This window comes from Perca fluviatilis, chromosome 7 (genome assembly GCF_010015445.1).
Source record: "Perca fluviatilis chromosome 7, GENO_Pfluv_1.0, whole genome shotgun sequence".
NCBI lineage: Eukaryota > Metazoa > Chordata > Actinopteri > Perciformes > Percidae > Perca > Perca fluviatilis.
The window spans coordinates 19,304,013-19,322,395 of NC_053118.1; the positions used below are offsets into that span (position 1 = coordinate 19,304,013).

At 36.9% G+C, this 18,383-nt stretch overlaps 1 protein-coding gene across 1 annotated transcript; it reads right to left on the bottom strand.

The window, feature by feature from the left end:
* Positions 1-318: 318 nt before the first annotated feature.
* Positions 319-16,432, bottom strand: c4b (complement 4B (Chido blood group)). Its single transcript, XM_039806256.1, is given in 42 exon segments — positions 319-726; positions 807-939; positions 1,050-1,133; positions 1,328-1,432; positions 1,537-1,626; positions 1,720-1,822; positions 1,899-1,973; positions 3,321-3,411; positions 3,525-3,705; positions 3,790-3,880; positions 3,956-4,015; positions 4,111-4,255; positions 4,257-4,264; positions 4,422-4,615; positions 5,107-5,269; positions 5,812-5,907; positions 6,027-6,219; positions 6,334-6,412; positions 8,003-8,209; positions 8,294-8,383; positions 8,481-8,532; positions 9,447-9,662; positions 9,750-9,889; positions 9,990-10,060; positions 10,741-10,855; positions 10,959-11,171; positions 11,283-11,354; positions 11,703-11,826; positions 11,940-12,083; positions 12,504-12,695; positions 12,787-12,954; positions 13,059-13,217; positions 13,303-13,415; positions 14,089-14,230; positions 14,317-14,428; positions 14,824-14,911; positions 15,002-15,084; positions 15,175-15,263; positions 15,412-15,482; positions 15,602-15,776; positions 15,869-16,058; positions 16,284-16,432. Coding segments are annotated over 42 exon segments (5,130 nt in total). The 5' UTR covers positions 16,355-16,432; the 3' UTR covers positions 319-584.
* Positions 16,433-18,383: the final 1,951 nt, after the last annotated feature.

Consider the following 18,383-nt stretch of genomic DNA (forward strand, 5'->3'; position numbering starts at 1 on the left):
ATCATTAGTCATTTAGGTCAACATTGGATCATTCAGAGATCCTCACTGAACTTCTGGAGAGAGTTTGCTGCACTGAAAGTAAAGGGGCTGAATAATTTTGCACGCCCACTTTTTCAGTTTTTTATTTGTTAAAAAAGTTTGAAATAGCCAATGAATTTCGTTCCACTTCATAATTGGGACCCACTTGTTGTTGATTCTTCACAAAAAATTACAGATTTATATCTTTATGTTTGAGGCCTGAAATGTGGCAAAAGGTCGAAACGTTCAAGGGGGCCGAATACTTTCGCAAGGCACTGTACAAAGGCATTTGTAGAGATGTTTAGTTAAACACTGGTAGCTTTATTGGACATAAATGAGTAATGGTTACATTGTGAGTAGTAAACTTTAAAATAAAACTGTGAAGGAGTCAGTCATCCACCTCCTGTCTAAAAAGCAATGTCTCAGTACATATGGATGTTCTTATACTATTCTTTAATGGCTCTGATTATAAACAGTAAAAAAAGAGCTACTGTAACTGACAAGAATAACTGAGTTACACTAGAATAAACTGAAAATGAAAGTAAAATGGAACAGATTTGTCTGTTTTACTGCCTGCAGCCATCTATCTTGTACTCATCTGTAAACACATTAAACGCTTTGCAGGCAGCGATATGTGCAGATTTTTTACATTCTTTCTCCGAAGGCTTTCTTTCAACCCAGGTGTTTGACTCCAACAGATACTGCATCCTACCAAAAGAGGGAGTGAACAGAATGTGAATCAATGATTGTAAAATTATACTTCCGTTAACAATATTGATTATACTTACATTCCATTTGAGCTGGTTGTGGAGCCATCTTTGCCCATGATGAGATACTGTCTTCCCAGGTCTAACTGTCCTTTACACTGACGCCTCTTCGCAAACACTCGAACAGAATTCTCATTCGTAAAGATATCTCCATCTGGTAGCCAGATGATAAGTGATTATCATTTATGATAGGTCTTTTAACCATAAAGATTTAAAGGTCAGTGTTATAGCATCTGCTAGGGCTTGTGGTCACAGTTTACTTACGTGATCTGAGTACCTCGTTTACATTGATTTCGTACAGCTCAAAGTTACTCTTCATGGAAACATTGAGGACTTCGCCAATGTATGCTGAAATAATAAAACAAACCATTTAACAACTATTCATCTGACAATATACAATATACCGTGTAAAAAATAGTGACAATATACCGAAACTATGCAGTAGAACAGTTTCGGTATATTGTCACTATATGAAAGAATGGATTGTTTATAGTCAACTTATTAGATACTTTACACCATAATGTCTTGAATGTAGTACTGACCATAATCTACTGTAGGGAAGAAACAAGCATGTTGTAAACGGGGATCTTCTTTTGCTCCTCGCCTGATCCCACTTTGGAATGTATTTTGTATTTTATGACAGGGTCCTAAAAAAAAGATGATCAGAATGCAATTTTAACACAAACCTGAAGCATATAGCTTCATTTATTCATGGGTGTTTGTCAGTATGGGTCCTAGAGTAATGGCCTACTTTCTGCACATTGGCACACATCCTCTGAACACAGTGTAGAGACCATCTTGCTCCTTTGGGGTGCGGAGTAGAATACAGTACACTTTCTGTCTGCAAGAAAAGCACAAATAGTTAATGAATTCCTGGTCAATTAAATATGTCCCCTCTATCGTAACAAAAAGAAATATCAAATAAAAAGCTTACTTGGTTCATAATAATCATAGAACACAGCTGGAGCAGGCTGCAGAAGGCCAATTGGTATGTTCTGTTTAGCATCGAAACTAATACATTCCTCTGATTCAAAGAGCTAGAGTGAGAGAATAAATTAAGTAAGTACTGGACATGTAACATTTTTTTAAAATGTAAAAATATTTGAGCCTCACCTCATCAAAGTAGAGCAGCACTCTTCCATAGGAGACCTCATAATGGGAAATGTATCGTTCAGGTAGCTCTTTTAGCTGTGAGGAGACAAGAATTGAACCTTTTGCTACTATATTTCCATTTCTTTTTATGATGTTCTTGATGTTATGAATATGAAGGCTACCTTATTTTAGAATAAAAAACTGGAAACATGGAGACACAGCTAGTCAGACTGTGTCCAAAGGTAACAAAATCTGTAAGATGACTAATTCACATGTTTATTGTAGGCTATATTTAATCTGTACACAAAAAGTGTAAAAAACAGCAGATTGGCATTTTACAGGGAGTTATGTGCCGGACTATTTCCTGGTTAGGACTCTGGTTGCAAAATTCCGGAAATATTTAGGACAGAAACTCTCCATGGAAATTACCAGGAATTCATGGCAAATAACAGGAATAAAATGGAAATATAGGGGTTATAGAAACAAACCTTTTACTATATAAGCAGACATAATTGTAAACCCTTCTAATAGAAATTAAATACATTAATTAATCAATCAATCAATCAATCAATCAATCAATCAATCAATCAATTAACCCTCTGAAGACTAAGCCCTTTGTTCACGGACAATGTTCTTTAATTTGTCAAATACATACAATGTGAGTTAGCTAGCATGTGGGCTGTGTGCAACGTCTAACTAAGGGTTTAAAGTTAACTTTATAATCCATCAAATAATTCATTTAATTTTTTCTATATAATTTATAAGAAATGTTTTACAATAAATAATACATGGAAATTGGGTATTTAAAACTCCTCAATGAGCATACTCAATCAAGCTACATCCCACATGGTAACAGCTAGCTAGCAAAACTAGCAGAAGGTGTTAACAAGTTCTAAACTGTTTACTTTGCCTTAGGCTACTATCTGCTGGTTAACTGAAATATAAAATATATATTCACTCTAGTAATATAATCAAAACTTACATGAAAGCATGTAGTGCTTTGCTTCAGAGTGCAGTAGTGTGGGCTGCACGTGTGATTGGAGAATGTAATGTGCATGCTGAGGGTTGCAACTTTATTATTGCTTTTAATATGTATTTCCCCCAAAATAAGTTCACTATTAAAAGGTACAATTTTTATATTCAAATTCTGCAATATTCCCCAAATTCTGGTGAAAAATAGTCCAAAGTAACGATTTGTAGTTAACTTCTCACATTTTTATGTACACAGACTTATACTTTTGATATTATATCAAAGAACCAAATATTTTTTGACACAGCAGCTCATCTTTTCCACCGATTGAACCTGACTTAATGTCCATCTAAGCTCAATCACCTCAGCATGTCTATTGAAAAAAAGAGGACATGACCTAATGCGCCAGAAATAGCCTCCTACTTTGTGTTGAAGATGACCATGATGAAGAGGACGAAGAGAGAGCTACTAACCCTGTCCAGGTCTTTCGTTTCAGCCTCAAATCCACTTAGAAGAGTGATGTCAGCAATGGCCATTCCTGTGAGATTGCTGCCCAGGCTATGACTACACACAGGAAAACAATGAGAATCATAGGACTTGTGACTTTTTCACTCAAAGCTCATTGTCTCATGAATACTTAATAAGAGCAAATGTGATTTGAATCTCATTTAACTAACCTGACACAGATTTTGTAGGTGACAGCCTCGTCTGATTTTAAGTTGTTATCAAGATCTCTCCTGTTCCGCGTGCGAGCATCAAACCACTCAATCGAGGGGCGTGGCACTCGCACCTCCTTCTCAGCCACCTCCTCGTTGTTACCGTAGTAATCATAGTATTCATAATTTTCTATGACCTTAGCTAGGGAGACGGAGGTAATGTAACTGTGTAGCTTTTATCAGCAATAAATGTGGTTGTTATTTGTTATCAGTGACAAAAGCTCACCAGTGTACTTCACTTTCCCCTCCACTGTGACGCTGATAGACACCTTGTCACAATCGTCCTTGGGGTCCAGTAGATAGTAAGATTTTTCAATCTGGGGAAAGGATTGGTGATTTACTGTAAATTGTGGATCTCTTTCTGGATATTAACAGACATTAATCAAACTTACCTTGAGCTTGCTATTGCCTTCTCCTGTCAGTTGCACATCAATGTTGTTCCCTGAAAATTTCTGTTACAAAAGACGCAAAAATTGCCAAGTCATCTAAGAATGAGGTTATATATTTATGTGAATTTCAGTGTAATGCTGACAATGCTCTACGATACCTTAAGATCTGTTTCCACCTTCTCGTTATTTTTCAGTGCAAGCTTTACAATGTCTGTCTTTCCTTGGACTGTGAACTCTGCTATTAGATTTGCTTCGGGCCTGGCTGGTCTCTTTAGCTCATACTCAGCAAGGGCTTCCAATGCCCACGGTATCCTGGGAATGATAATAAAACAATAACATGTTTAACATCTCTGCTCTGATGGTTAATCTGTACTATACTGTATGATGTCGGACCAGAGTGATACAGGGACTATGTCCAAAGACAGGGATTCTTCAATTGAAACAATTCTCAATGTAGCGTTTTAATCACCTGTGTTGATTTGAAGCCTCCAGCATAGTTTTCTTGGGTGATTAACCAGCAGGCTGTTTTGTCTGCCCACTCAGTATCCCCAAGTTCCACTGCAGCTAGGAGGGCATAGGCTGTAGTCTCTACTGTGATAGCATCTGCCTTAGCTTGATTCTGTGGGGTGGCATCAACAGTCCACAAATAACAGCCATTCTCCCCTGATAATTAAAAATAGAAAGTAAAGTAAAAATAAAACAATAGCACATTCTGATACACACTTTTGGTCAACTGACAAATGTCTGCCACATACTGTATACCCCATAAAAACTATCACTTCAATATCTCTGGGTTTATTAGGCATTGCTGAAAATAAATAAGAAGGTCTGCTTTATGGAAACTTTATCCTGTTTCTCAATTGAATTATATAGGTTCATTCAATATATTCAGACTTTCATTCAATACATTTAAGGTTCATTCAAAATATTCAGACTTTCATTCAATATATTCAAGGTTCATTCAATATATTCAGACTTTCATTCAATATATTCAAACTTTACATATAATTTCCTAAACGGCATGCCATTATTTATATATATATATATATATATATATATATATATATATATATATATATAAAAACTTAATATGATAAATACATACATGTAATTTATCCATATCACCCACACCTATAAGCTTTGATTGGACTTGCCTTCAGTAGCCAGTGCTTTAAGTTTTGTCCAGACAGATGAATGATCCGTTCCCTTTGGTAGACAAACTGCGAGGCAGTAAGCTGTGATGGCAACAGTGTAGGGATGCTGAAGCTCCTCAAGGTGTGACAGGAGATATGATGTTGATCTTGAAATTCTTGCTTCCTGGTAGAAAGTAGCATGAAGGGAGTCATTTTTTTTATCTTATCTTCTTTGCAAATTATGCATTGACTACAGTGTATTAAAGTGCAATAAATATAAAACAAACAGTAATAAGGCTAAGAGTCAACAGCCACGCTAGAAGCTATATGAGGTTGTACTAAGAACAGCAGTGCTTTGAGCTAAATGTTCACATCAGAATGCTAATATGCTTACAATGCTAACATGCAAATGTTTAGCAGGTACATGTTAACTTAATGTTGGTGCTAAAGGAAGAGTCAGGTATCCAAAATCATTAGGATACATAGTCTGTGACCCAATAATGTTCACAAAATGTAGTTGCAATCGCTTTAGTTGAGGCGCTAGAGGAAAAGTCAGTGGATCACCTAAGTCATCGGAATAAATCTTCTTGGAATAATGAATGTCTGCACAAATTGCATTACAATCTATTCAATAGTTTTCCAAGTTATTTCAGTTAAAGTGGTTAACTGACCAACATTGCCACCCCAAAAGCAAACCCAGGACAGTAAGCCTTTCTATTATCTCACCGCATTATTTTTTAATTCGGAGTCCAGGAACTGAAGGGACCGGTACAGTGCAAGAGTTATGAAAGCCGTCATGGATGCTTCTTGGTCTTTGCCTTTCTACATTAAACACACATAGACAATAATACATTTAAATCACTGCTACTGAGTTTGTTGCTACATCTAATATTGTTCACATAATTATATGCATGTTCCAACATGTATGAAATAGAAGTTACCAGAACTCTTCTGCGTAGCACTCGACGTGGGTCACCGAATGACCCATCACTCTTTTGTACTGAGAGCAAGTAACTGACTGAGTGCCTTATTTCTTGTTCTGGTACAACCCAAGCATTCCACTTCTTCTTTTCAAAAGTCATTGTCTGACGCTGTGCCACCAACGATAGCACTTTCACTATAAGGGCAGTCACCCTGAGGAGAAGAAAAGCAAGGAAGAAGAGTGGATGGAAAAAGCTGATTTGTGAGATATTGGAAGTAACTACCTTAAATCAAAAATTAATGAGGCAGCAGAAATCAAATACTCACCAATTACTAGATGTCGCTTGAGGCCATGGTCTATAAGATCCGTCGACTTTATTCTTGAATTCTAAAATCCTCAAATAACCTAACAAAGAAAGTGTTAACTTTGTTCAAAACATACATGTATAGCCTTGTTAGTGACCTGTAGAGGGTGCAACCATAGAAATAGAATGAGAGTAGAATGGACAATCCCATTCAAATCAACATAGCGTAGTGTACCGTTGCCAATGCAAAGAACTGCGACTGTTGTGTAGCATGCTAAGGCCCCGATCATACAGTGAGTTCTAGCAGCCTGGGACGGCTTTTTGTAATTGTTTAATGAGAGTGAAGCGTTTTGCTCACTGCTTTTGGATTTATGAGCGCTTCTGGGTTTTCCGCTCATTGACGTTTTACTTTTACCCTTGTGAATTTAACTTAATGTTTATCCTTCACTGGTGATACTGTATTACTTCCTGACATGACGTGAAATGTAATTCATTTGACAACTCTATACTTTTGTGAATCCAGTTTCCTTTTTACTGCATTACTACCATTTTTAACTCCTGCTTATGGAATCTCAGTTTCACAGCTTCATAACTAATTCCAGTAAAAATTTTAAAGACCTTTTTTTTTTTTTCAAGAACTTTTGGTTGCTTCCATGCCTTAGGCCACGATCAGAAGGATCACCTTTGAAGATGCCAAACACAATGCGCACTGCACAGCCTTTTTTGTTGAAGACGCCCCGATCAGACCAGTTGCATCTTTTCTTATTTGTGCTAAGCAGCCTGTCACGAATGACGACTGGAGAGAAGGCTATTCAAGTGCTCAATTTGTGGCTTTATTAACAAAAACACCAAAACATACTCAAACCAAACCAAAATACAAAACAATGTATTAAACTGAGGCAAAATAACAGCAAACAAACAAAACCTCACAGCAAGCTGCCAACCCTTCTTCTCCTGATGCCCTTTTAACTCAAGAATTAACTCACAAGAAGTAAGCAGACACAAAAGAGTATCAATCTTGGGAACAGGGCCTAGTGAAAAGGAAGAAAGGTAGCCTTTTCACACAGCCATTAAATCATATAGCCAACCGTTATTTTGCTGTTAAGTTAAATGACGTTTGGGCCATTTTTTCTTATAAGTTTTGTCAACTCGAGGCATTCAGGACATTACTGCAAAAAAGTGAGGCGGTCAGCAATGCAAAAGCAGCAAGCAAAATGCTTCACTCTTGAAAACAATTACAAAAAACCACCCCATGCTGCTTAAAACATGCTCTGTCTGATCAGGGCTTTATTTTTCACTTTTAACAGGTTTGCTGTACACAAATAATATGTTGTGCAAACAAGGAAATAATATCTAAAATCTTTTTTGGGTATTTATTGCGTACAAGTGGGAATTTTGACATGGTGCTAGTGGAAAGGTGCAGGGGGTTGTCCAAGACATTAGAATGCAATACAATTCTTTCTCTGGAGTCTATGGATATCCACAGCACATTTCCTGGCAATTTGGCCAGTAGTTGTGAACCAGTGTGACAAAAACTGATGGGCTAACCATCAACACCATCTTTAGGCCTGGCTAATGGGTAAGAGGAGCAATTAAAATAAACTATGAATAATGGCATACGTTTGTCACAGAAAAAAATAGTACATACATGATAGAGACATTATGCAATTAACTGCGTAATATGTTCCTACCTTGTTTGATTTTATCAAGAGTATCATCTCTGGTACCAGCAGGCAGGTCAAACCATTGCTCACTTAAGTCAAGGTAGCGGAGGGCTGAAGCTGTAGGGGCCAGTCGTACTGTTGTCTGTTCTAAACATCCGCGAGGCAATACGATCAGGCTAGCAACCTTTTCTGGAGAAAGAAGGTTCTTTGCATGTGAACTGCCAAATCCATCCCCTGTCAGATAAGAACATTGAAAGGGTTAGACTCTGTCACTCACAAAGGTCTGTGAATTGTATGTCTGTGTCTAACTGCACATACCTTCCACTGAAACGAAAATATTTGAGCTGGAGCCAGGGACTGTGTCATCTGGTAAAGATCCGTCAATAATTATATTCTTAGTGGTCCTTCCTACCAAGATAGAAATAAGTAAATTGATTAAAAAAAATGTAAATACATTGAAGAATAAAGTTAATAAGTGTCATTAAGAATTACAGAATCAACTCACCATCGAATTTCAGCACTAGGGTGTGTTGTACTCTTTTTTCTAGTCCTTCTGTCTACAACAAAGAAGAGAGCTGATTATTGTGTGTTGCCTAACGCATGAAAATATGCAAGTGGAAAACACATTTCAGTTTACATTAATAGTACATAAATATGCTCATTAGTTAATATTTTAATGCATACTCATAATCAATTAATTCACATTAACCACATTAATTTTCCAACGAGCCATTGGTAAAAGCTTAAATAGCTGTACAGCAGTAATGTTTTTGAAATTAAAGTTAAAATGTCCAGAGGTTATGAGAGAATGCTGATATGCCACATATGGAGGGTCAACAAAGGGAGGTCATTGTATAGAGCAGGGGTGTCAAACTCAATTTCACTAAGGGCCAGAAAATCGGAATCACATTAAGGGCCAGACATGTTTAGTTTATTGACATGCTTTTATTTAATTGAAAGTCCAAAAATGTTGACTGTATTGTTGCATGTCTCATACAGCTTTGTCACTTACAGTTTGATCGACAAAAGTCAGCAAAAAAGTTCCTTCATAGAGTTTAGCAAATCGAGCTAAAAACAATGATTACATATTTTACAACAACCTGTTTCACAGCCTGAATATGCAAACTCACTGCTTCTGTGGGAATTTCTGAATGTCAAAGTCAGCAAATCTGCCAAATTCTGTTTGTGTTTGTGTTCAAAAGTGTAATTATATTTTGAAAACAGTTTCTGTCTTTTTGATTTCGGCGCACATATAGGCGGGCCAAAATTTGTTGTGAACCTAAACTGATATGTGGGCCGGATGAAAACTTGCAAGGGGCCGGATTGGCCCGCGGGCCTTGAGTTTGACACATGTGGTATAGAGGTTTTAATCCAAAATGAATTCCAGTATGTCATATTTATTTAGTCAGCTATGCGGCTATTATAAAATGATTGTTTAGTAGAGAGATCAAATAATGTCTTTGTCGCTCACCAACACATTCAAAGTCTTTTCAACTGCATCGATTCCCATCTCATTCTCCATATCATAGAGACGTATTTTGATGGGTATTGAGCCGGTAACCATGGGGACAGCAGAGAAGGAAACAAACTGGGAAGACTCTGGCTTCACAGTAATGTTAACAAACGCCGCAGTGGTGGCTGAGCCGGGGGAACAAAGTCCTTCAGTTTGTTCCATATGGACTGCCACCTATAAAAATGCAGATGTCCAAACAGAAAAATATCATTAAAAATTGAATTTTAACTTGTATAGTTGTTGTTCTTAGGTGATATCTACCTGTAGTTCGACATCACCATAGTTGTAGATAACAGGCGAAATGGATAGTTGCTCATATTTCTTCACTGAGTAAGGCAGTCTCAGAGACACAAATGCCCTCTTAACTGCTCTGACCTCAGACGGTTTAACTACACAGAAACCTGAATAAAACATAGTGTAAGCAGCAAATTGCAGTTATTCATGAGAAGCTCTTCAGTCAGATATCCAACATGTATTTGTAAAGTGGGAAGCTGTTATTACCCGTGGCTGCAGATAAAGTGACGACCTGAATCTCCCACGTGGTGATGGAATCAGGTAGAGTCAAAACATACCTAAGGGGTTTCAATTAAGATAAAATAAAGAGTGTGGTCTTACTAAAATGCATCTGACAAAGGCTTTTTCTACTTCTAGTTTACTGTAAAATTAAGGTAATGCATTTATTAAGATTAACTTACACTGAACATTTGAAAACGCTGAAATTCTCACATTGACATCACAAGCAACAAACATTAACACATGCAAAGATATAAACAAAATTAAAGCTGCAAGCAGTGACGAATGGGCCCTCGCACCTTCCCGCGCGCTGGGGGTCCTGGAGGGACGCTGGAACTTTATTTCCTGCGTGGAGTGGGTGGCATTGGAAATTATATTTTGCACATTTTGTACTACTTCCTGTGTCCATAAGTGTCTACGACAAATGGTTCATGAGTTATGAAAGGGGGAGATGGCTAAAGAAGATTGGATTGGACCATGTAAATTTGAGTTTTAACAACTTCTGATGCATGGGCAAATACTGTATGTTGAGCTGCCGAGCACCTAAAGCCCCTTAAAAAGTGATTAATTTAAGAGAATAATAATAAACATCAATTTCAATAGGGCCTTCGCCGACCGCTAGTCAGTGCTCTGGCCCTAACTATGAGGTAGCAAAGGTTTTAATGGCTGCGACTAGACACTGTATTTCGCTGGAAAAAAATACTCTACATAAATTGTATATAATATTGCCACCTCTTACCTTCCTTTACCATGTACATCAAACTCTGTAAATGCAAAGCTTGGGGGGAAAAATCGTCGAATGTACTGAGCAGCAGTGTCCAAGAAGAACTCTTCAATGTCCTCAGTGCTTGCAGCTAAAAATGAGAAAATGAAAGGTTTGTGATTAAACTCTGTGATAATCATGCAACAGTTCCATCTAAGTAAGTTTGTAAAGTGTATATGACAAGTTAATCTCACTCCTGCCAAGTCCTTTCCGGGCGTCCTCTTGTATCTTTTTTTGTCTCAGATACTCTCCTTCAAGGCAGCATTTTAAAAAGGCGTCGGCACAAACAGGATTTGCTTCCACCAGAGAGACTCTCTTCGCTCTTTCAATACATGTTCGTCTCATAGGGATGAGAGAAAACCCCTGAACACAACAGTCTTGTAACTTTTCATCGGAAAAGTTAGATTCTAAAGTGACAATAAAATAAAAAGAAAAGCAAACATTTTCATAGCATATTCTTACCAGAAGTATTTAACATGATCTCAGATCAGAGTTGTAATGGCAGAATGGTGTCTTACTTAAAGTCATCATTTCTTGTTGAAGGTCCACTGAGCGTCTCTGTCGTACAGAATGTAAATTACAGCCAAAATCTAGTAAAAAAGTAATATAACAGCATTAAACCTCAGCATAAGTAATTTTTTAGTTGCTTGACTTTGGATGGTTGTTGGTATTATGAAAACAATCATTTGCTAAAAAGGTCATTTCTGCTTTAGTGGTTATAATTGCTGCCTTTTTCTCCATGTCACACACATGGGAGTCAACAAAATAGATCTCCTAACTCCTGTGGTAGTATCGACTTGTTTTTTATCTTGTTTGGATAAAACCAAAATCATCAGCATGGCTAGCTACCACGAGAAAATATTTTTGTAATTTGTAACAATCAATATGTTCTGTTCTTAATTAACATTTAAATGAAGAAAAATTTATTATTGCCATACTTTTTTTCCACACAGACTGGGACTGAGATACAAAAGACAGGCCAGCCTCTGTTAGTACAGATGCAGAGTCAGATCCTCCACTGTATGAGCAACCAAGGTCATATGACTGCATAGAGGAAAACACCTGAAAAATGGAACAAGCGCTTGGATTTACTGTATTATAATATATAGGTCAAATAAAATAGCCTCTGTGTGTTGTAAGAGAGTCAGTTTACAAGGAGTGTGTGAAAGTGTTACCTGTTTGGCTGTGAGTTTATTATCGGCATTGAGAGCGTAGATGGCTTTATCCACAGCCAGCAAAGCCACTCTGGCTTTCTGACCATGTAAATCAAACTCGAGCGTAGACTGTTTTCCAGGTACAAACGGTCCTTTTTGTTCTACCTAAATTAAAATTAAAATATTACAGAGATTTTTAAATGCCATTGTCCAAGGTCAAAGACAATTCAAATAATACATAAAAAAAACATCTAAATATGTACATGTAAACACATTGGCTGTGTTCAGTAGTTGAAACTAGGCTAAACAGAATTGTATATTTTGTGTTGATAAAGAATGATAATTGGCATGCAACATAATAGCACCCACCGCAGCAGTGATTGCAACTGTGAATTAGTTCATTCAAAGCTAAATTCGATTTCATTAAGTCTACATTATTTTATCTACTAGCCCCCTCCATGACCCATTTATTTAAAAAAATGTCCTACTACAGAATTAAGCCGACACAAGTAAAGTTGTGTTTGCCTTCTGTCACTGTGGAATCACTCTGCTCAGGCTGCACTCTTATCTGTTCTGTTTACTCACCTTGACCTTTATCTCACATTCGTCCCTGACATCTACCCACACCGAGTCAGCAATGATGTCACCACCCTGGTTGTAGTAGTAGCCAATCAGACGGAACGATGGCACCATATCAGGAGTTATCTGCAGGTTGTGCCTAACTGAAGTACCAAAACCAAGAGAACCCTTTTGTATTATGATCCCACGGCTTAAGACCTGCAACATAGTCAATTTAAAAAGGTTATAAAAAACTATTGCTTCTCTTTGTCAAAACAAATCATGTTGCATTCACTCAGATATGCCTCACCATGTAGTATATAAATCCAAGTGTTGGCCCGTTGATGGTGTTGTAATTCACAGTCAGTGACTCGCCCACAGAGTACATCCTATGGGTCAAACTGATGTACAGGTAGCTGCCACTCAGAGATGAAGCAGGTTGAATTACTTTGCTCTGCTGAAGGCCATCTGCCAACACCTAATGAAGTCAGGGTGTAAACAGTTAAGGTGAACTAAAGGAAAGTCCAGTGATTTATTTATTTGATAACACCTTCAAATTGTTAATTGTTTAGGAATACTAACTCTAACAGTAATCGGAGCCCCATTGGCAATATTAAAGACAGAAGTCACTGCCCCCTCCTGGTCAGTGGTGCCTTTCCAAGGTTCCTCTGAAAATGGTGATACATTAATCTCTACTGGCACACCAGCTGCTGGGGAGCCATCTGGGAGACGCACAGCAACCTATAATACAAACTGAATATTTTACATACAAAATCATCACAGTCATGTACATAGCTGTGTACCCATTTGTTTGTTTCATGCATACCACCACATCTAGTGGAAATCCAGGAAGGAAATATGACCGTGTCCGAGAGAGATCCAAGGTGTATTTGTGAGAGATGAAAGGAAGGTAAACTTCTGCCTCTTGTATTTCCCCACCTGGGCAATACAATGCAGGTATCAGATGCATGAAAATCACAATACTAAAACATTGTCTTACATCTCTCATATACGAGATGGCACATCTCAACAGACTTATCTTTCAATTTTGAGATAAATTCTTCTAGTAGTAGTAGTAGAGTTGTAGAAGAAGTAATATAATTTTGGTTATTGTTATTCTCATAATATAAAAAAAAACTTTACTGTCAGGGATTTTTGATCTGTTAGTTATCCTAACATATTCGTATAGCAATTTCATTGATCTATATTTAATGGTTATGCTGTAGTTTTGCATATATTCCATAAAATATAGGATTGTAATTTCTTTTAACCTGATAATTCTATTTAACTACTCTCCGATCATAAGACCCTTGAAGTTTGCAAGTCTAACTGAGGTTGCAAGTCTAACTGCTGTATTTACATCTCTTATTAAATACCATTTCACAACATCAAGAGTCATCGCAGTACCCTGGAGTTACATAACAGGAAACAGTAACTAGCTGTTTGGCCATTTAACACCAAACTTGAGTAAACATCATACTTAATATGCACAGCACATGCCGCTGTCTATAAAATAGCAAATATTTTGCACATTATACAATATATTCTCTCTTTGCACCATAATGGTTTCTGGCTTAAACATTGGTATATGGTGTGACAGTATGTCCTTTACTTTGTATGTTGGTGACAAATACTCTCAAATAGATTTGCGCTCCACTTTGCTGTAATTCAGAGAGGGGTTTGTTCTGCTGTTTTTGGAGGTGTTCATGTAAGTCAGCTATCTGAAGAGAAGCTGTTGCAGTTCCATTCTGGACCTGCAAGAAATGCCATACATTATTGATGTTCAAGTAGAAGTAAGAGATGCAATATGTTGCCAGATTATCTTTATATTTTTTCTCACCGAACCAGTCAACTCCAGTCCTCTGATAAAGGCAGGCTTCATTTTTGGACCTCTTTCTACAAAGCCAAATTGGCAGTGGTAAGCCCCTTTAACTTTCTCCCCATATGAATACCTAGAGAAAATTATTGTAAAAAAAATGTGACTGTTAATGTTAGGAAAGTCTGAAAATGTAATGCTTGGAAATATTATAACATTAACTTGTATTGGTAAATATGACATTTGAAAGGGGTCACTTAATGACACATATTTACCCAAATATGCAGCTCTACAGAGCTCTTTGGTCACTCTTGGGGGTGTTACAAGATAAAATAGGTAGGCTAACGCAAGTTAACTGTTAGCCGTAACCGTGGCTGCAATGTTAGCAACTTCACAAGGCAATGATTCTGCTGTTTTTCCTACTTGTTTTTGAGTTATCTAGGCCAAACTTGATTGCTAAAAATGATTAATGCGGGTTTAAAAGGAAAACCCGGCATTAAAGGAAATTAATAGAAATCAATCAACACTTACTTTGCTAAGATGGTGAAGTCAAGCTGTTCAGCATTCAACAAAATATAGCTCTGCTTCATTTGGATGTTCACCTCAAAACTTGGTAAAACTAGAGAGTGTAACAAAAACAATGTTTTTGAGAATGACAAAATATTTGCAAAAAAAAAAGAAGTAAAATATTTAAATGAAATTACGTTACCGAATTTTTTGACTTTGAACTCTCGGGAAGCAGCGTTTGCTTCATTCTCTTCGTAGTGTGCTGTAACCTTCCATGTGCCCATTCTTCGTAAACAAAATGTGTTACATATGTTAGGTATGTCACAGTTTCTTGTGCTGTTAGACGCAGTTTATTGTAAATCTATTTTAACATACTTTGAGACATCAGGTATGGAAAATGAGTCTTGGAGTATTCCACCCTTTGCAGTCCTAAGGGATTTCATTACTCTGTTTCCAGCAGCATTCTATTATAAAATGATAAAAGCATTAATCATGACATAAAACCATGAAAACTATGTATGCAAATATTTCAAAGTCCTCTGTATTCCTAAAAATATGTGTGTATATATATATATATATATATATATATATGTATATATATCTATCACTCACAATTACTGATATGTGGATCACTTCCTCATGAGGCCTGAATGTGTGGTCAAGAGTGAATATTCTGTACCTCACTAGAAAAGAGATAATCAACAAATTGCTTCAAAAACATGTGGAGCATATTTCCACACATGTCCACATTCAACATTCAATACATTCCACATTTCTTCACATTTGTTGTCTCTACTTTTACCTTTCTGTGTTGGGTTGTAGATTGGCTGATCAGTCTGAATGAAGATATAGCCCCTGTGTTGTGATACCAGAACATGTGTTGTCTTCTTTTCAATGAAGGAGGGGCTCTCTGCCACCAGCACAAGGGTGGGACGTTTATAATTTGAAGTCACAGTTGACATCAGGTTCCTGTCTATCTGTAAATGTGAAAAAAAACAAGTTTGGATTACTGACATCTCAGTCCTGCCTAATCTTTTGCTTTTTCTGTGAGTGTCAACGTTTCTCATACCATGAGCTCAACTGTTTTGATCTCCCCTTCCACAGTACACTGAGTAGTTTTCTTCACAGACACAACAGTTTGGGAAATCTCATGCATCAGGTAGAGAGTAACAGGATTATTAAGATGAGACCTTCCCATCTGGACAAACACTTTCTCATTAACACCCACATGAAACACTCCGGGGGCTGAGATGAAGAATCTGCACACAAAGGTGAAAAAAGCACTTGCTGTAGCTTTCATTGCTATATTTTGCATTCATGGACTTCTATGCCTTTAGAGAAACATCTGCAATGCTGAATATTTTGTCTTACATTTTAACAAAATAACATAATAATCCTTACAGTATTATTAAACAAAAAGGTTGTCATTAAATTACGTTATTGCATAATATACTGTAGATTCATGCAGCTATGTCTACATTTACCCATTGTCCGTTGAAGAAGCTGATTCCACAGTCAAGATCAGGAACAGTACTGAAAAGATGTAGCACCCCATTGTGCAGCTTCTATTTCTTTGCCTGCTCTGACACAGGCTTTTGATTAACTCTGGTTTTGTTATTCATCCACCCCTGTATTTCTCAATCGTTGGATCCATAAATGCCCTCCCTCAGTTTTTTTTCTTCTAAGATAACTTAAAAAGAAGTATCATTCCTCAGGGAGATGTCTCATTTATTGTGCCTATAGGCAATACATAGACTGAAAGAAATCCTCACACTCAGATAGAACATGTATACTGATGTGTACATATGTGTAACACACTCTTTAGTTCAAAAGTGTGTACATTTCTATATAGAAAGTATGAGATCTAAACAGATGTATCTAAAAAATATGGCTAACAATACAGATAAGATCATAGTGAACTGACAGGTACATTTCAGACTACAACATGTTTGATTTTTATAAAATTCACTTTTATAACTGCTTGGCTTGCAGCATGGAAAGTGTTTGTATATGTTTCACAATGTGTATCCATTCCCTCATTGGTCACTGCAAGTCAGCCAAATTCCCCCCAAATCATGTGATTTACAAGAAATCAAGTTTGAGCTCTTTCAGTTTGGGATGGGGTGAGCACTGTTTACTGGTTCAGGAATGATTTGCAAAGTAGAGTTCAAGTATATCTGTACACTCCCTAACTACAACATTTTTTTCATTTTCATGTGTGTATTCATCAGTGAACATACGCTTAATGGAATTTACAAAGCTGCCAAACTGTGTTCTGATCTGGTAAAATGGAATTGTTTAATATTTATGACACACACACACACACACACACACACACACACTCACACACTAATATCAGGTTTTGAATCAGTTATGAAGAAATATATTCAGAGACAAGGTCAGAAACTTTATTTTTTTCTACATGAACAGATGATGTAAGATACAATGAACAGGATGATAAATTACATAATCAGGATAAACTATGCAATTCAACATTAAAAACACTGATTGGACAGATAATTTATTGTTTTACTTTTTTTTTTTCATCAGAAATTTTAACTTTATAGTCATAGCTCTTGTGTAAATGTAAACACCCTCAAACATCTGTGTCAAGGTGTTTGGAAGGATTTAAGCACCAAAACTGTTACCCCAGCTAAGTGCTCTATAGATCAAGGCAATGATTCCTTAAAGCTCTTCAATTGTCCAGCTTGCTGGGACCTTCTCTAATTGTAGATACCGTTTGTGTAAGGAGATTTAATTCTTAACTTTTTTGTCAACTTACTTTATGGTATTCATGAAAAAGGTTTGCTAGCTTCAAAGAACTGAAAAATATTGGCTCATCTAATCGAGCTAACATATACACATAAGTTATACACATACTAAAATGGGTATGTAATGACCCTGTGCAATCCAAAGACACATTTGGCACATGGAAGAAACATCTCTGTCAGCCTCCATTTCACTTCACCAACCACAAGCCATGTAGCCCGTTGCTGCATCATCTCTTCACCCATTAATAATCTGATTCTCCCCATATAGTGAGAGAAATTTTATTTTTTTAAATGTATATGTCCTGCAAACTAGATAAGCAACTGATCCACATGTTCAGTTTACTTGTTTCTTAGAGATAATACATTTTATATACAAATGAAACAATTTCAGCTTTTTTTCAGAACAGAAAATTGAATAATGTCAGTCCATAGATACAGCCTCCACCTACCAGAGAGAACTCAGGGAATTAAAAAGGCCAGGGTCTGTGAATTAAGAGAATTGATTTTCAATTAAGAAGCCTAAATTTCAATCAGATTCAAAAGTAAAATTTGTTAAAAATGACACATTTTCTCATTTAAAAAAAACCTCCTTTATCAATGAACTTCAACAAGTAGTTTAAAAGCCAACCTTTTTTGCAACAATTGAAATGCATTCCCTTCTTTGCACACAACCACATGACAACATTTAATGATTTCCCATCTTGATTAAGTAAGAGGGAGAAAACGAGAATCGGGGGCAAGATGTCCATCCACAACTCCTGGATATGGAGAAGTAACACAAGAATTGCGTTTGGACAATCAGCACCAGACTCC